Below are 19,989 nucleotides of genomic sequence, written 5' to 3'. Positions count from 1 at the left end.
ATAATGATTAAATTCTCTTGCAGAGAGAAAGAAGTCAAGGGAAGAACAGTGTAAGTGTGCAATTCGTAATTCTGCCTAGCTTTCACTCTGGAAAAGTCAGGTGTTAAGGACTGAGGTTTCTGTGACAGTAAGAAAATAGAGGAGGTATGCAACTCTTCACATGTTGGGTAAACACCCCAATCCACAGAGCTTGCTAATCGTCCAAATCGTATTTTAAAGTGAAATTATTATTTAATTTCCCCTTTTAAGTTCTGGAAAACTAAAATATCTCGACAGTCTCAGAACAATGGTCTAAGTGGATGTGATTCTATGCTTTGATAAATCAATGGGTAGGCTGAAACCACAAACTATATGTAGTCTGCTACATTTATGACCTGGATCAAAGTCATCTTGTTCCAGGATTCTTTCCTTGGTTCGAGTGTCCTTTTCTGAGCCTGGTCAACGGTTACTATTCAGTTGCATCACTCGGATTGCTTTGCGTTCGGGGCGGGGCGGGGAGGGAAAAGCCAACACAAACACTGGGTGAGGTTATTTGCTGGTTGCTTCGCGTGTGTTTTGTCTCGCTGGCTAGACTCAGGGAGGATCTCACACTTGTATAGGAATTCACATTTTGTAAGGCCCTCTCCCGCCCACCGTCTCTTTGCAGTGTCTCAAAAAACCTACGATGGACTTAACTGTCATCTTCACTTGAAGGTGTAAGGAGAAGGGCGAAGAAAGGTGAATGGAGACCATTTGCCCAGGTGAGCGGCCTTTGCGCCACTCTCCCTTTTGGTCGCCGCAACACCTGTGACGTGCATCCTACGACCCCTAGTCTGAAGCGAGGTGGGACGCCTCCCTCGCAAGTCCTCCCAGAGCCACACGCTTCTCCACACCTTCCAGAACGGCAGGCAGGCAGGCAGGGCTTCCGCCGAGGCGGGGAGGCTAGGAGAGGAACCCCGCTAGTCGGCAGGAGGCGAGGGAGCCGCGCAAAACCCGGTTTCCAACTTCACCGCTCGCCACCAAACGCCCGCCCTCTCCATTCAATTTCGAGTGCCCGGCCAGCCCTCAGCACTGCAGCAAGCCGGGCGACGGCCACGAACCACAGCGGCTCTCACGGCCCACAAACTCAATTCCGGGGCAGAGAGCTTTCTAATAATAACAACAGTGATAAGTGAGCAACGCCCTTCTCGTCACCCCTGTCACCTGGACAGTGAGGGCGCGCCGGGAGCCCCACAGGCAAGGGCTGACAGAAGGCCCAGTTCGTCAATCTAAGGAGGGGAAGCAGGGAAGGGAGGAAGGTTGAGGTCCCTGGGCCAAGAAAGAGGCAGAGAAATTAGCGACTGTCCCACCGTCCCTAGTGCAAAGGTTCTGAATTCCGACCGACCGACCGTTACTCGTGGCGGAACGAAAGTTTCGCGAAACCGCTGGGCGAGCACTTGGGGTTTGAGGACCGCCGACGGCGCGTTCAGTGGGCTCCGCGCCCCTCGCCCGATTTGATTGGACGCCGAAGGGAAGGGGGCGGGAGGCCCCAGGGCAAGGCGCGCGCGCAGGAGGGCCAGGGGTTCCAGCGGAGGCACCCATGGGGCCAAGGGGCGGGAGCAGGCCGCGGGGGCGTCGCGCGTGCGCGCGTTCTGAGGCGGCTGGCTGGGGGCTGCTGGGAGGGCAGGGCAGTTCGAGAAACGGGTGGGTGTGTGCCGGGTGGGCGCGGGCGGGGCCTGGGGTGCGCGTGCGCGTCGGCGCCCGAGCCGCGGGAGGAGGCGGGAGCTGAGGAGGCGGCGGAGGGGGCGGGTCGCGTCCGGCGCCACGTCCGCAGCCGGAGGCCGCTACTGCCGCCGTTGCCAACGGAGTCTTCTGGCTCCGAAGCTTGAGGAGACGCCTCTGGAGCCCGCAATTGCCCGAGGCTGTGCCAGCCGCTCAAGCAACCGCAGCCGTCCTCGGTGCTGCCCGCTTCCTCCGCCCAGACCCGGCTCCAGACGCCGACCCTCGACCCCGGAGGTGTGTAAGCGGGGCTGGGAGGGCGGGGGGCGCCGTCCCGGCTTCCTGTCCTACTCTCTGTCGCCTTCTTCCGTTGGCTGTTCTGCACCTCACCGTCTCGGGCCTGGCTTCCCCGAGCCGAGCCTTTTGGGGGGGACTGAGCGGGAAAGGGGGAGGGGCGGGACGATGTTGGGGGCGGACGGAGATTCGCTGGCGGGGTTATTCTTATTTACGACTCCCCGGCTCCCCAGCGGTGGTTTGTGACTGGGGACTTCTTTTGGAAGCCTCCGCTTCACTTCTTAGCTCCTTGGGTATTAGGCTGGGAAAATGTGGGTGGGAGGGCGTCAACAGCCTGGGAGAGGAGAGAGATGCGACAGGGGGGCTGTGTGCTGGGCTTCCCCGCCGCACTACCTCCTGACCTGTTGATAAACCACTCTCCTGGGTTCAGGCACACAAGCCTTGGTCCCCAGTGCTCTTCCTGGGTAGAAAGGCTCTACCCTCACGCCTAACCTAAGGCTGAAAGTGTGGAATGGAGAGAGGCGCTGACGGCGCCAGGGGTGATGGGGGACCGCTGGTGCACCCGTTGGTGCCATCATTGCCTCCCAGGTCTAAATAAAAGCCGTGCTTGCTGTGCACACGCAGCTTCGAGACTAGTCCCCAAGCTCCCACTTCCAGTCATATCCCAGCTTGAATAGATCCCCTTTAATGTGTAAGAAGACAGAAATTCTGGAACCTTATGGGAGTGGGGGTGTGCTGGGTGTACAACGTGGAGCGGAGGGAGGAGGTGCTGAGCTTAGTCCTAGTCACGGCTTCTCCAGGGTCATTTTCTGCCTCTCCTGCCACGTCACTCCCTCTGCTAAAGGGAAGAAAAAAAAAAAAAAAAAGACTTGCTAGTGCCTAAAGAGATCAGTGGGGGGAGAAGGGACTGCTGGGAAAGGTTTACAAACACCTAAAGAGGAGAGTTCTTATTTTATTATGTCTTTGTGAACGCTTGTGCTAATTCCAAGTGAAAATACTTTATTTTGCTACCTGTGACTATTTGCTACCCGTGATGATTTGCTGTAATGTGATTGTTTAACCTTTAGGACATCCATTGGTGTGGGTGCTCTAGGAGCTCCCAGGAATATTGATATCACATCAACAGGTCTGTTTGCATGTATGTGGCCATGCCTGGTTTTTTAAAGAAAAGGAAGTAATCTTTAATAAACCCATATTCACTGTTTTGACTTTTTCCCTCACTTTCATTTCTTCAGTCTGTGTCCTGGCAGATGTGCCAGAAACCAAGTTTAATAAAAATGTGTCCCTATGTGGAGAATATCATTAGAAAAGTTTAAGTTGTGTGTGTGTGTGTGTGGGTGTGTGTGTGTGTGTGTTTTACTTAAGGAGAATCTTCACCTGTCTTTGTTTCAGTCATTGAGTATTTGCTGTTTTGCTACTTCCTGAAGCTATCTCCGTGGATTACATAGAAATACCTTCAGAGTAGGGCCTTCACATGCTTGTTCTGGTTGAAATCTCAGTGCCCCCAATACAGTGTCTGACATGGTAGGGACACAAATACATGTTGAACTAATGAGGTATAATTTCGTGAAGATTAGGAGGGTACTGGTTATCTGGCTTGATAGCATGTTGTGTAATTCCGCTTTACTGTTTCATTTCAAGACAACGCTTAAAAAGTTGCCATCTTGATACTCTCGGTTGTTACTTGTCACTAAGGGGGTCACTTAAAAGTTTTACTGACAGATTATTTTTCTTCCCTGCCAGATTCAACGCATTTCTTGTAGCCTGTTTGCTGTTGATCTAGTGGGCGGGGGCCATGTTTAAAAGCAGCCTGTTCAGGATAGTTGGTTAACCAGAGAAGCCTAAACACAATAAGCTGGTGTTTTAATATACGATGCTTATTGGTATATGTGTGTTAAAGCCCTGTATAAATATATTTTGAAACTCCTTGTAGTTATTTGGCAAAGAGGCTAAAAGCAGGGGGTTGGGGATATGGCAAAGTTCCTATATATAGAATGTGTAGAAGAATTTAGCTAATTCATTTATAGTCTTTTTCTTATAGGGAATTGGCACTTACTATTTAATAACAAGCTTTTGAAGTGGCTTTGAAGGTAAACTGTTTTGTACTGTATTTTGTAGTTAGGATTTATATAATGTGTTAGTGCTATGTAACTTCCTTTGGCACAGAGAAGGGTGTTCAGCCATGGGCAAATTCGTGTACTGTTTGCAGACTTTTTCACTATTAATGAAAACGTTATGTATAAAATGTCGTAGATATCCACAAACAACCCTGATTCATCTGTTTTCCTTAAAAAAAAAAAGTTCCTACCGAGGCATTTGTTTACTTATTTCTATTATTGGAAGAAAAATTACCCTCTAGGGAATAGTGTTGTTATTAATCCTTGCTGAATGTATTTGCCAGCTGCTATGTCTATGATACTGTTGTACTGGACAAGAATTGTTTCTCCTTGGCCTAAAATGCCTAAATTAACTACTGATGAATTGCAGTATACAGCAAAGAAGACTTTCACATTTTACAATTTCTTTTTTTTTTTTAATTTTTTTTTTTTAACGTTTATTTATTTTTGAGACAGAGAGAGACAGAGCATGAATGGGGGAGGGTCAGAGAGAGGGAGACACAGAATCTGAAACAGGCTCCAGGCTCTGAGCTGTCAGCACAGAGCCCGACGCGGGGCTCAAACTCACGGACCGTGAGATATGACCTGAGCCGAAGTCAGCCGCTTAACCGACCGAGCCACCCAGGCACCCCTCACATTTTACAATTTCTTAAAAACATACACTTATAACCAGTTTTAGTTGGTACTCTGAGTTTGTTCAAATGGTAAAATTAATTTATGTCCAGAGATTAAATTCAATTATTTGTCCTGATCTAAAGGCAGTTTTCTGTTTTTATTGTCTTAGAAAAGTACTTTTTACATAGAAAATTATGTGCATTATGAGTTCTTAGAGAGCAGATAATTTTTTGGTTTTTGCATGAAACTAAATTGATAAGTCCTGGAAAAACTGGGTAAACTTGTTTAGAGAAGTCCTGTGTGTGCTCAGTCACACCAAAATCTTAGTGCCTAACAGTATGCCTGGCACATAGTAGGGGTCCAAGTATATGTTGAACTAATGACTCAATAAGTTTAGGGCAGATGGTTTGCATAGAATTTCATAATTTTCTTTAAGGGTAATATTTAAATGGTCATTTTTTAAAGAAAATGTTTATTTATTTTGAAGGAGAGAGAGGCAGAGAGGGGGGAGAGAGAGAATCCCAATTAGGCTGCACACTGCCAGGACAGAGCCTGACACAGGGCTTGATCTCATGAACTGTGAGATCATGACCTGAGCCGAAACCAAGAGTCAGACTCTTAACAGACCCAGGCACCCCACATGGTCGTTTTGACACTTTTCCTGTCAGTTGTTACTTGTCTCCACGTGTATACTTTTTTAAAATTTTAATTAAAAAAAATTTTTTTTATTGTTGAGAGAGTGTGTGTGTGCGCGCGCATGCGTGTGCGTGCGGGAGGGGGCAGAGAGAGAGGGAGACACAGAATCTGAAGCAGGCTCCAGACTCTGAGCTGTCAGCACAGAGCCCGACTTGGGGCCCGAACTCACAAGCTGTGAGATCATGACCTGAGCCGAAGTCAGACACTTAATGGACTGAGCCACCCAGGCACCCCTTAATTTTTTATTTTAGAGAGAGACAGAGGGAGTGGGGTAGAGGGGGAGAGGGGGAGAGGAAAAGAATCTTAATCCACACTCAGTGAGGAGCCTAACCCAGGGATCGATCCCAGGGACCCTGAGATCATGACCTGAGCCGAAATCAAGAGTCGACTGTTCAACTGACTGAGCCACCCAGGTGCCCTATCATGTATATACTTTTAAATTTTACAGGCAGATTTTTACCTTTCCCAGTTTTAACAGATTAGGAGCGTGTTTGTCTTCACAATTCCCAATTTAAGAGAAACAAGTCCCCTGTTCATGATAATGAACAGCATGGTAATACAAAAAATATTTCTCCTTGGTGATAAAGTGGTAGTGTCCGTAAAGAGGTAATATCACTAAAATTTTGGCACATATACGTATGTAGAGGTTGGAAATGATTTATGTGAGTAAAAAGTACAGGTGGCATTAAGATAGTTAAGGATTTTAACAAAAATACTTTTATAAGGCATTTGGTGCCTTATGACAAAATTAGGAATCTAGAAAATGACAATATTCCAAATACTTGCAGCTTTTACACAATTTTTATCACCCTAAGAGTTCTAGGGGAATTTTAATATTATATACTTGCTATTAACACCAATGGTGTACAAGAAACTCGAACATTAAAAAAATATGTACACAAAATAAAAATCAGTCTCCGTGGCATCTTAGGGTTTCCAAAGCCCTGTAATACCAAGTTCCTCTGTTCTAGGTAGCCAGGCTTCTAGCCTGGCAGGACTCCAGATTTTCTTTTTTATTGTTTATTGATAATCCTGTTTGCAACTATTACTAACAATATTAAATGTAACTGGATATTTCTGTATAATGGTATCTAGAGTCCTATATTTCAAACTCTTCTACCAAAATACATCTAACTTAAGAGCAAAGTAAATTCCTGGGGGAGGTGAGAGTGTGGTGGGCTGAGAAGAGAGAGCTGGCAAACCTGTGAGTATACATCCTGAAGTTCCAAGTAAGAATGAAATTTTTTGGTGGGCTCCTGCATGGCTCACTTGGTTGAGCATCTGACTTCTGTTCGGGTTGTGATCTCAGGGTTCTGTGAGTTTGAGCCCCGCATGGGGTTCTCTGTTGTCAGTGTGAGCCTGCTTTGGATCCTCTTTCTCCCTCTCTCTGCCCCTCCCCCTGCTCACCCTCACACTCTCTCTCCAAAATAAATAAACATGAAAACAAAAAAAGATTCTTTGTCTCCCTCTGCCCCCTCCCCTGCTTATGCTCTCTCTCTCTTAAAAAAAAAAAAAAAAAAAAAAAAAAGTTTAAATAAAAAAAGAATGAAATTTCTTGAAAGTCCAGTTATATTAAAAAATTCCCAAGCACTTTTCGATTATCTTTTTAATTAGTGTATGTTTAAAACAAAACAGTATTTTAAATTACTATGTAGTAAAATATATGCATCCTTCTACTGTGGTTCTTAAAACCCCTGGCATACTACTGCCTACTCTTAAATAAGCATTTGAAAAGCACAATTCCAGCTTAATGTGTTCTTTAAAGTTTATTTATTTATTTGAAAAAGACAGAGACAGTGCAAGTTGGGGAGAGGCAGAGGGAGAGAGAGAGAATCCCAAGCAGTCTCCACACTGTCAGCACAGAGCCTCATGTGGTGCTTGAACCCATGAAGCCATGAGATCGTGACCTGAGCCGAAACCAGGAGCTGCATGCTTAACTGACTGAGCCACCTAGGCGCCCCCTTTTTTTTTAAACCAAAATTTTTACCATATATTGGTATGTATCTTTTCTTGTTATGTTTGAAATTAATATGGATACAAACAATAATTTTATCTCACTTATTCCACAAATACTGTGTGTCAGCTTACAACAAAAACATGTACTAACAAAATGGTAAGAATATAAATAAGATATTCAAATTGCAAGCCAGGGAGAACAGCAATAAGAGTGGAGGTCTTGGGGAGGTGTGAAGTTGGGGGGAAATAGAACAACTGGGTGGGCCATATGAACCTACTCAGCTAAGTTGGGATTTTAACTGTAAGCTTCCTGGAAGCCAAAGGGAAAAGGGAGATATCACATCTTTCTTTGTATCTTTTAAATGGGAAAGTACATAGATCTCAAAGAGAAGAAAATATTCTAAATATGTTGTGGAAACAAAGTTTTTCTGAATACCTCTAAGGAAATTCCTTAAAATTTGTTTTTATGTTTTTTTATTTTGTTTTTGAGAGAGAGAGAGAGAGAGAGAGAGAGAGCGCGCGCGCGGGGGCGGGGGGAGGGGCAGAGAGAGGGAGACAGAATCTGAAGCAGGCTCCAGGCTCTGAGCCATCAGCGCAGGGCCTGACATGGAGCTTGAACTCATGGACCGCAAGATCATGACCTGAGTCAAAGTCAGACGCCCAACCGACTGAGCCACCCAGGCACCCCCCTCTAAAGAAATTTCTAATGTGGAGCTCTGTATCAGAGCTATCAAGTGATGTAGTAGGTAATTTCTTTACAGTGTGGTATAGTCAATGTAGTAGCTTGCATTAGGCTCTTTGTCAGGGTTTCCTTACTGAGGACATAACTGAGAATTAAACTCAGTGGTGGCATTTTCTTCAAATCAGCATGTTTTGATTTGAGTATGTTGTTTTTAGATGGTCACCTTGATTTGAGGATAAAAGCCTTAAAAAACTAGGATAAAAACTAGGTAGATGAACTGCATAATCTTTGAAAATATCCTTTATGAATATAACTGATATCCAGACTTAAAAATATGTACAAAAGCAATGCATGTTTATGGTTGAAAATTAAAACATAGATGTTAAATATACATTTAAAGAAGGGTGATGGTATTTCTTTCTCTCTCTGGCACACACTCTGTGTATGTGTGTATGTTTGTCTCTGTGTATACGTGTGTGTGTGTGTGTGTGTGTGTGTGTGTGTGTGTGTGTGTGTATGTTTCTACCCCTTAGTCGCAATCTTTGTCAATATTTTGGTATACTTCCTTTCAGTCTTTTTATGTGTATTTAAAAAATTGGATCATATGATATATGCCTTTTATGTTCTCTAAATGTAACATTAGCATTTCCCCGTAGTATTTGATCTTCATAAACTGTTTTAACGTCTGTATTGTGTGTGTCTCTAGGAAGCTTATAAATTCGTCTCTTGCCTTCCATGAGGCTGTACTCATTTGTACACTTTCAAACGTATTTTGTTTGTTTTTGCTGGCTTCTCTTATACTCACCTCTTAAGTATGAGCAGTCCAAATAAGGTTATCTGTCTACTTCTCTTTTATCATTTTTTCCCTTGATTGTATCACCGTCCCTCACATTTCTAGCTGTCACCCAAAACAGTCTCAGGACCTCAACTCTAACTCAGACTTCATGCTGAGTTTCAGACCCCTTAAATCCAGTTGCCTGCTAAACATGTCCTGTGTATACCGTGAGGCCATCTCAGATCCAGCTGTTCAAAAACAAGGTCATCATACCTATAGTCAATAGTAATATATTGTACACTTAGGTCTTAGAGGGTAGATCTCAGGTTAAATGTTCTTACCACAGTAAAATAAGAATTTTTAAAGTCCTTCATCTTTTCTCAGAAGTGGTTTTTCGTCGCCTGTCGTGACCTCATCATCTTTGTCTACTTAGTTGCTCACACTAGAAATCTTACATCCTGTATTTTTCTTTTATCTCTTACTTATACCTAAGGTCTCTATTCTACTTCATACAAAAAATTCAAGTATTTATCTACCATGCATCAGACATTGAAGAAGGCTTGAGGATGGAGCAGTGAACAAAACCAAGCCTTGCTTTCATGGAGCTTACATTCTAATTGTGGGAGACACAAAGTAAACAGATCTCTATATATCAAGTGACAATAAGAGCAGTGAAGAAAATAGAGCAGGTTTAGGTGAAAATAATAGGGAGAGGAGTAGGAGGGGCTAATCTATTGTAAAGTGGTCTGGGCTGATCTCCAAGAAGGGGATACTTGCATAAAGACCTGAAGGAAGTTAGGAGGCAAGCCAGATACATATCTTGGGGAAAAGCCTTTCAGGAGAGGATGAGCAGGGAAACCCATGTTGCTAGGCTGGTGAGTGAGAGGCAGAATGGTAGGAGATGCTGTCAGAGTGTTAGATGTCAGGCCTCAACTCTGGATTTTATTCTGAGCAAAACAGGAAGCAGTTGTAGGTGTTCAAGCAGGGTATGGCAGGGCTAGACTGAAGGAAAAGGAAAGGCAGAAGCTCAGAAGCCAGTTAAGATACTTTCTAACAACCCAAGTAAGAGATTATGGTAGTTTAATTGAAAGTGGTAGTAGTAAAGGTGATGAGAAGTGGTTGTATTCTGGACTTATTTAGGCAACAGAATTTACTGATGATTAGATGGGAATGTAAAAAATAGGAAATCAAGGGTGACTCCTGGGTTTTTGCCCAGATATTCATTTATACAGGAAAAATTGGCAGAGTTTAAATTGTTACTTCGTCTCACGGGACTACTAAAGTAGCCTTACTGTGTTTAATCTCTCTGACCTTCATCTGTTCTTGCTTCAGTTAGCTTCTTGAAGCACAGATCTGATGGTGTTACCCTGTCATGACTCCTCTTTGCCTACCCATAGGAGGATAAAGTCAGTTTATATTGTATAGATGAACTTGCATATGTCTTTTATAAAGCTGCCCTAATCTTTTAAATGGCGGTCATTTTCTTTTTTTAATTACAAGATATATGTGGGAAAATTAAGAATTTTTTTAAGGGATTCTATCTTAGCAGGAAAAGGTAAGTCTTTGGGTTGGGGTTTGTGGAACATATACAGAAAGGCAGTTTTGAAATATATGCAATTACTGTCACAACTGTTTTTTAAGTAAGCTTTATACCCAGTATGGGGCTTGAATTCGTGACCCTGAGATCAAGAGTCACATGCTCTACTGAGCTGGCCAGCTGCCCCCCTATCACACCTGTTTCTAAACTCTAGCTAACATAGGTAGGATGTATGTGTGTATATAATTTCCTCACATTTCCGTACAGGGTCTGGTAGCATCCATTGATTGGTTCAGCCAGGAGATCTGGATTTGTATGTGTATTGTATACAGATACTGGGAACACAGTGATAAACGAGTGAACTGGGAACACAGTGATAAACGAGTCTCTCTTCTTGCAGTTAACAGTTTAGTGGGGAAGAAAGTGGCTCCACAATAGTTTTTCATCAGGAAGGGACACACATATTCTGCCAGGAATTCTGCATGTTTTGTTTTAAATGTGTTAAATAGCATTCTCATCCTAGAGTTAGGCCTTCTATATCTTTCTGTTTATATTTCCTGAACACCAAGGATCTGATGAAGTTATTTGCCTTTTGCCACACAGTTTATGGTCAAGTTGGGATTGAAACTCAGGCTCTCTGATCCCAGTACCTTCAACACTATGCTGTATAATGTCTCATGCTCTTACCATGATGACAAATTAAAGAAACATAAATATGAATGGAAGTCAATTTAACTTTTTGGTTTAAGGGAGTTTTAAAATTAAGGCAAATCAGTCAAGAACTCCTTCTCCCAGTAATGCAGTAGCTGATGTTCTTTCTGTTTTTTTTTGTCAGAGATTACATGTATCTACTATTACTTTCTAAATGTTAAGTGTGTATGCATACACACTTTAAATATGCTAAATCACTTATGATGTGCTAAATTCACAAACCAGACTAGCATAAGATTAAGTGCTGTTGACCTGAGTCATAGTTTTCACTAGAGCAACCAAAAGGTATTTAAGCAAACACATGACTTGTGCTGCTGGGCTCTGTGGGGTGCATTGAAATCCAATCTTACACAGGATTTAGGTTTGACAGGCATTGCAGGTTGAATTACATGAGGTTACAATTCGCCTTTGAAAAATCCCATGTCTTACTATCACTACCATCATTTACCATCAACATGTTTTGCTTGGATTATTGAAATATAGAAGAAAATAAGGATGAACTTTTATCTGATTATCTAGAGCTTAACAGCAGTAGGAATCATAAAGAGAAACTTTCCTGACCTTCCCTTGACCACTTAAAATTAACCACTTTGTTCTGATACGTGCTATAATATGTATGAACCTTGAAAACATTATGTTAAGTCTCCTATCAGGTCTTTCTGCCTCTGTTCTTGCTCCTGTATTGCTTGTTCTCCCCACAACAGCTAGAACTATCTTTTAAAAGTGTAAATCAGAACGCATCACCTCTCTGTTCAATGCCTTTCACGGGCTCTGCATCTCAGAGCTAGAAAGCTAGTCACCACCAAGACCTGTAAGGGCTTATGTGATGCAGACCTCCCTCACTCTTTGACCTCCTCTCCTGCTGCCCTTTGCTGTGACCCCTGCTACACTTTTCTGGCTGTTCCTTCTTGCTGCTTCTGGTAAGCTCCCACCTCAGGACCTTTGCTCTTGCTGTTTTTTATGCCTTGAGGCTTCTTTACCCAAGTATCTTGTATCCTTAACCTCCTTTACAGTGTCACCACATTGAGGCCTTGACAGACTGTCCTATTTAAAATATATCCTCCCTCCATCCCTCCTTCTCCACAGCATTTAACCCCATCTGACATAGACAGTATATTCTTTGTTTATTGCCTTTCCCTACTAGATGATATGGGGTGTTCATGATGGCAGAGATTTTTTGGTTTGTATTGATCAATGCCATATATCCTGTGCACCTAAAACATTACCTGGCCTATAGTAAGTGGTCAATCAGTATTTGTTAATTGATCAGTATATTTAGTACATTGTTAGTTTTCATGATATCTATTCCAGCTTCATTGAGATACAGTTGACATTCAGCATTGTGTTAGTTTAAGGTTTACAGTGTGGTGGTTTGATATACATGTATATGAAATGCTTCCTATAGTAAGGTTAGTTAACACATCTTTTACCTCACATAATTACCTTTTAGTTGTTATGGTGCAAACATTTTAAGGTATAGAATTTTATCAACTTACAAATATACAATATAGTATTAACTATAGTCACTATGCTGTACATTAGATCCCCAAAACTTAATCCTCCTGTAACTGGAAGTTTGTACCTTTTGACCAACATCTCATTTCCCCCACCTCCTCACTCCCTAGCCCCTAGCAACCACCAGCCTCCTGTTTCTATGAGCTCAGCTTTTTTAGATTCCACATATGAGATCATACAGTATTTGCCTTTCTCTGCCTGAATTATTTCACTTAGCATAATGCCCTCAGGTTTCATCTTTGTTATCACAAATGGCAGGATTTCCCCAATATACTTTTACATTTCTGTTGTAAATGTACAGATATAATAATTTAGGCTCCATGATTTTATGACTAGGAAACAGTTGACTGCTGGGATCACAACTGTCATTTTCTGGCCAATCAAAACCGTCATTATAGACCAAATTTGACTTGTTTTATTCTTTACTTAGTCAAGTGAATATAAAAGCAAATATTTTAAGATAGTAAAGGAAATTGGGAAAAAATTTTAACTGTGTTTTCTTCATCCCAATACAGTTTATTTTATTTCTTAGGTTCCTTTACTACTTGTATTAGGAAGTAATCACATATATATTTTTTTCATGGGTTTTGAGTTATTTTGCTACCTGTGTTTGTAAGAGTTCTAAAAACAACAATAAAAAAGTAATAAAAATCCATCTCTTAGTGATTCTGATTGGTGGTATCTTTACAGGAGAAGGATGTGATTTTTAGAAAATTTTCAGAAGGAACATGTTTTTTAGTTACAGTATAGATTTTCCTTAAGTCTGTCGTGAAATAAATTACAATTAACCAATACTTCCTACTTCTTGTAGGAAGAAGCACTTAAAATTTTTGGGTGTTAACTCCCAGCTTCCAACTTTCTTTCAGTAACAGCAGTAACAATGTAGGAAAGCTTTTGCCATGCCTGTTACTCTTTGGTTGGTGTTTGAGATAAGATGTTGATTGTCCAGTAGTGTAATAAAAGTATTTCTTTAACACCACAAAGTAGGAGAGAAATAAGATGAAGTAGCCTTGTGACAGTGTTTTGAAATGTTTATCTGAATAAAGTTACGTCTTAATTGAGCATGTGGTAAGAAGTAGTCTCATGTGTTGAGGTTACAATGAAATGTATATATGTTTTTTAGGAGATCATGAATCAGGCAGATAAAAATCAAGAAATCCCATCATACCTTAGTGATGAACCACCAGAAGGTAAGTATGCATCTGACACACTAAGCATGTGAATTAAACTGAATTAAAGTTCTGATTGTTTTTATTAAATTTATTCATTTTTTTAAAGTTTATTTATTTATTTTGAGAGTGTGCTCATGCACAATTGGGGGAGGGGCGGGAGGGGGGGAGAGAGAGAGAGAGAGAGAGAAAGAGAAAGAGAGAGAGAGAGAAAGAGAAAGAGAATCCCAAGAAGGCTCTGTGCTGCAGCACAGAGCCCAATGCAGGGCTCGATCCCATGAACCACAAGATAATGACCTGAGCTGAAATCAAGAATCAGTCATTCAACTGACCTGAGTCACCCAGGTGCCCGTTTTTATCAAATTTAAAGTAACAATCTGTTTACCTTGTCAATAAATATGTTCCAAAAATAATTGATGATAAATATTTTTAGCCTCTAAGAAGAAAGCACAGATATTGGTGAATTGGGGACACAATGCAACTATTTTATTACGTAAGATCTATTCTTCTGTTACTCTTTTATAAAGACCATTTCACAGGTTAGGGTATCTTTTCATTTGTAGAGAATGGGTACGGGCTGCAGAGGAAGAATGGACTGTGTTTAGTTTTCATGTCATGCATACAAAAACTCAATTCAAGAGGCACTTGAGATTTGTTGTTAAGCTATTATTTATAATTGGTAGCTCTCTCTTCCTATATTAATACATGGGCTTAGGGTAATTTAAATCGTCTTTTAGTTTGAAAATTGTGACATCATGGATCATTTTCTTACACTTCAAAAGTCCTTGGAAACACTAACTGCACACCTGAATGTCTTTACTGTATACAGAAAATGCCTATAGTCATTTTCTGTTTGTGGTTTTGGTGTAGAATATATAAGCCAAATAGCAATCTCCTTGGATAGCTGCATTTGTACAGGACAGTCAATAGGTACGATAGAGAATCAAAGTGAAGACTAAGAGATGAAAGGCTGGTAGACCAGACTGGAGTAGCAGACAGACTCAGTATCCCCAGGAAGAGGGTAGAGCTGGAAGTTGTGACTCTAGGTATGTATTTTCTTCCCAGTTCTGTTGCCCACTGTCCACAATTTTCTTCCTATATTTCTTATGTTGGTAGACAAAAATGAAATTGTTAGGAAAACACAATGAAAAGTTTATACATAGGCCTAAAAGAAGATGGAGGTAACTAGCTGATGAGTTTTAGTTTGGTGGAGGAATAGCCTGGAAAATTATTAGTTCAGCTATTTTCCTTGACTAGTCATATCTAAAAAATTTTTTTTAATGTTTTATTTCTTTTTGAGAGAGACAGAGACAGAATGTGAGTGGGTTAGGGGCAGAGAGAGAGGGAGACACAGAATCCAAAGCAGGCTCCAGGCTCCGAGCTGTCAGCACAGAGCCCGATGCCGGGCTTGACCTCACAAGCTGTGAGATCATGACCTGAGCCGAAGTCAGACACTCAACCAACTGAGCCACCCAGGCGCCCCATCCTTGACTTATTTTTTAGGTCTAGAACCTAGAGTTCTGAAAATAAAAGAGCTTAATGAGAAAGTTAATAAGGACTTTGTAGGGATAAAGTCAGAAAAGAGATAAAGACTATTCAGGAGCATAATTGTCAAGGAAGAGAAAGTGCTTTAGTAATGTCTCTATTATATGGCAACCTGCTAAACTAAGGTAGTCTGCAGAGCAGATAATCTATATGGTGGTAATTAAGAGCACACTGTAATTAAAGAGATCAACAGCATTAATATTTATTTGCCTTGACTAAGAAATATTGTCTTCATTAAAGGCGTGTGCATCAAATTTGGCATAGCAGGATACTAATGAGGGTATTCAGCATGAGGCACTTAACCTGTTTTATCCTCAGATCAAGATTTTCCCCTTTTCCTAGTGTTAGTGACTTTGATTACAAAAGAATTACCAATTATGTAACCCTTTTATCATAACTTTATATAATTAATGTATTCAAATGCTTTTCCATATCTTGTCTTTTATTTCAGCTATTTAAAGATTTTATTACCTATACTTATCAATCAAATAGCTTCAATTAAAAATTTGGTTTTTATAAATATAGCCATTGTTATATAGTTATGAGCTATTTTGACGAGTCAGTGAGATTTTCATACTTGTGACATGATGTCAAACCTCTAAACAATGGGAAGAAAATCTATATCAAGGTAAATTAGTGCTGTATTAAAAAAGCTTAATTTTCAGAGTATATTCTCCATTAAATATTATCAGTTTCCCAATGTTATCTTCTGTCATAACCACATTCTGCTAGGAGTTCGTAGCTTTGGTGGTCTTAGTTGGATCTGTGTACCCAAAGAATTGAGTTTTCTTTGTGTGATTTGTACCTTTTCAGTGATTAAAGCCTGAACTGTTTAGTTAGCAAGTATTTTTCCATTAAGTTTAGAAAAATGTAAACACCATTGTTTATGTGTTGTTGCTGCCTGAATCATTCATTCGATTGCAAAGTAGAAAGGACTTGTGTCTGTTTGAGGCTGGCACAAGCAAATTTTTATGAAATTTGATGCCTGAGTTTGAGGTTACATGCCAATTTGAATGACTCTATCAAAACAAACCAGAGAAAAAACTTATGGCTTAAAAAAAATCTGAATTTTTCATATTGATATTACCTTTTCTGGGAGTATTTGAAGAGTTTTTACAGACTAGATGCTCAAATCACATACTCTGTCCTTTAAGAATTATTGAGGCAATGAAAGTATTAAACATAGCTGTAGTTTCTCAACACTATGAAAATCATTTTAGGTGGGTAACATGATTTTAAGCAGTAAATAAATTTCCTAATTTTACATAGCATTACTCTTTAAATACGTTATTAAGAGCATATAGAGCAGACACCCACATATATTTAAATTACTGGTTCTTAAATTTTTTGGTTTCAGGATGCTTTTACACTTTTAAAAATTGAGGACCCTCAAAAGCTTGTGTCTTTGTTGATATTTGCCATATAAATAATAAAACTGACAAATTAATTAATTCATTAAAAAACTCCAGTAGGCCCATTACATATTAACATGATTAACATAGTTTTTGAAAAGCAGCTATTTTCCAAAACAGAAAAAAATTGTGAACAGGGTGACATTGTTTTTAAATTTTTGCAAATCTCTTTAATGTTGGGGTTAATAGAAGACAACTAGATTCTCATAGCTGCTTCAGTGTTTAGTCTCTGATGTTACTGCAGATCATTTAGATTCTGGAAAATTCTGTAGACTTGTGAAAAAATGTGAAAGAATAAAAGTGAAAAGATAAATGACATGCTAGTATTATGAAAATAATTTTTACCCTGCAGAGCCCCTGAAATGGTCTTGTGGAGACCCAGGGGGTCTCAGATCATACCTTGAGAACCATTGCTTTAAATGAAGAAGGTTTTTTCAGTAATGATTGAATTCTGTCAAGGAAATGAAGACTAAATACATTTATCTTATTTTTTCATGCTCCTTTTAGGATAGAAAGATTTTTATTAACAGCAACAAAACTAAATCAAGGAAACATTTAGATTTTGATTCTATTTTATGAAAGTTGTCTAGTCTCTAAAGCATTTTTTTTCAGAGATACCACGGCTTAGCACTGGACCAAGATGTTTTAAAAACACGTCCAACTATGGTCTTGAGGGAAGAGCTCTTCAGTGTCTTGATCAGATTTGTATTTATGTGTGGTTTACCTTATCAAAACAACCTCCTGATAGGAAGTCTTAGGATACTTATTGATTTGTACTGCTCTTATAAAGACTTCTATTTGACTATCTTCACAATATTTTCTCTCATTAGGTTCAATGAAAGATCACCCACAGCAACAACCAGGCATGTTGTCCCGTGTGACTGGGGGTATCTTCAGTGTTACAAAGGGAGCCGTTGGTGCCACCATTGGTGGTGTGGCTTGGATTGGTGGGAAGAGTCTGGAGGTGACCAAAACAGCTGTTACAACTGTGCCTTCCATGGGAATAGGGCTGGTGAAAGGGGGCGTGTCTGCTGTGGCTGGAGGTGTTACAGCTGTTGGGTCTGCTGTTGTAAACAAAGTGCCCTTAACAGGAAAGAAGAAAGACAAATCTGACTAAACTATGGAGATACACTTGCTCTCCACAGCATTATGATGCCAGTGGCATTGAATTGCTAAATTATGGACTACAACCAAGTCACCTGTTTGGACGTTTATCTTCTAAACTGCTGTGTTGAAAGTATTGATGACTGGCTTTTGTCTAAAAAGAAGAGACCAATACTAGCACAGTGTATGAAGGTTTCTCATACTTAAATTCCAGCTTTTTATCTGGTAAAATGTTACACTTATTCAGTTGTAACTGAAGATATGGTATATTTGAATATTTACTATAAGTCTTTCAGTTTAACTAAAAAATGTGAAAGTTGAATTTAGTTGATGATCTTTATAGTTCCATATGTATAATGTGCCAGGTAACTCATTTGCCCCTTAAGAAGGGAACCTTGAACTACATAAACTGTACCTTTGATGTGCCTAATAGTTTCAGATGTCTTAGTTTTTTTTATAACCATAGTTGATTAGGCCAAGAGGCATTCTTTTCTTATTTAAGCTGGTAAAAGCAGGAATTAGAGAAATTCAGGAGAAGAGAAAAATGGTTTTATGATACTGGGTGTTAACCATCTTTTGTTAGATATGCATTACATTAATCATTGATGCCTTATAAAAGAAAACATCTTTTATAATACCCTAAATATGTGCAGTTCTTAGAACTATATATGGATTCTTTTAAAAGTTGTTTGTGAAATTAGTTTTCCCTCTTAAGAATCTCAGGAGTAGTGGGGTAAAGGCATTTCTTGCTCTCAGCAGATAAGATAGTGCTTGGTAACTTTTTGTTAACTGTCAGTATAGTTAACAGCCAAACTGTATGCTTCATTCTGGTTTCATGCTCCATCTTTAATACACCTCACAGTGCCTAAGGAACATTTCTTTGCTGGTCATAAGCTATCTTGGAAGAGTTTCATATTAAGGAGGAACAAATAATTTTAAGTTCTTAAGAATCACCTGACACATGGGGCGCCTGGGTGGCGCAGTCGGTTAAGCGTCCGACTTCAGCCAGGTCACGATCTCGCGGTCCGTGAGTTCGAGCCCCGCGTCAGGCTCTGGGCTGACGGCTCGGAGCCTGGAGCCTGTTTCCGATTCTGTGTCTCCCTCTCTCTCTGCCCCTCCCCCATTCATGCTCTGTCTCTCTCTGTCCCAAAAATAAATAAAAAAACGTTGAAAAAAAAAAAAAAAGAATCACCTGACACATCCAAGATACAAAAAGAATTCTTCACACCAGTTTTGTCTGTAGGGTGGCTTAAAATGCTAGTGCCCCCTTCTAAAAACACAGTATAAGCAGCCACAAATATGCGGGGGCTGACTTTTCAATTGAATGAAATGGGCTTCACTGATTAGTTTTGAATGTAAAATATATTTAAGTGCTTTCAATGGTTTATAGGATTTTAAAATGTTATCTTACAGTCCTTTGAAGAAGTCATAGATTTTGTACCATTTCCAAGTCAACTTCAGGCAGGGAATTGAAGTTTTTGATGATGGATGATAAGTGTGTCATGTCTTCTTAATATGTCTCATCATGTCTCACTCATTCTTAAAGAATATCACTTAGCTGGAATTCATCTTTTTATTTCATATTCAGTTTCTAAAAAAATTTAAAAGTGCACATATACTTGGCATTCCTCTTAGCTAAGGGTTATAATACAAGCCTGAAAAAAATCTTAGTTTTGTTTATACTTCAGTCTGGAAATTTCCTCCATTTTGCCGACTTCTGTGTAATGTGTGAGGGAGGAAAGGAGGTGATGCTCTGGAGTAAATAAGTCAGAATACATCCTTGAGAACTTAGATCACTCCAACACCTACAGCTTAAATGTTTGTTTCTAAACCACTCAGAGTTTTACCTTAATAATGTGGACAACAAATGGCTAAGAACATAACTTTTAAAAGCTTTTATAAAGGCCGGTAGGTATCTTCCGCAAACCTACAAAGGTTCTTGAACCTACCATTATATACAAAACTGGAAAGTTGTTGAGTTCATCAGAAATTAAATGGTCTTTGTTTCATGCACCATGATTTAAGGTATATTTGTTTGTATATCTGGTCAAATGTGATAATCAGAAAAGAGATTTTTAAAAGAAACTCCAAAGTTAATAGGTGAACACTAAACAGTGATCTAAATAATGGTATTGGAGAACTTGTTTCCTGCTATTTGAAAGAAATTATTACTTCATTGCTAGT

At 40.2% G+C, this 19,989-nt stretch overlaps 1 protein-coding gene across 2 annotated transcripts; it reads left to right on the top strand.

The window, feature by feature from the left end:
• Window positions 1-630: 630 nt before the first annotated feature.
• On the top strand, window positions 631-18,235 carry TMEM263 (transmembrane protein 263). Of its 2 annotated transcripts, none has more exons than XM_058741520.1 (3): window positions 631-740; window positions 13,699-13,765; window positions 17,532-18,235. In XM_058741520.1, exons 2-3 carry the CDS (start codon window positions 13,705-13,707, stop codon window positions 17,816-17,818), a joined length of 348 nt encoding a protein of 115 aa, XP_058597503.1. In that variant the 5' UTR covers window positions 631-740; window positions 13,699-13,704; the 3' UTR covers window positions 17,819-18,235. The 2 variants fall into 2 exon arrangements, with proteins under 2 accessions (XP_058597503.1, XP_058597504.1); XM_058741521.1 differs by lacking the exon at window positions 631-740 and adding an exon at window positions 1,709-1,974.
• The last annotated feature ends 1,754 nt before the right edge of the window (window positions 18,236-19,989 follow it).

The sequence above is a fragment of the Neofelis nebulosa genome, chromosome 8, assembly GCF_028018385.1.
Source record: "Neofelis nebulosa isolate mNeoNeb1 chromosome 8, mNeoNeb1.pri, whole genome shotgun sequence".
NCBI classification, from domain to species: Eukaryota; Metazoa; Chordata; class Mammalia; order Carnivora; family Felidae; genus Neofelis; species Neofelis nebulosa.
This window is presented reverse-complemented; position numbering and strand designations above follow the sequence as displayed.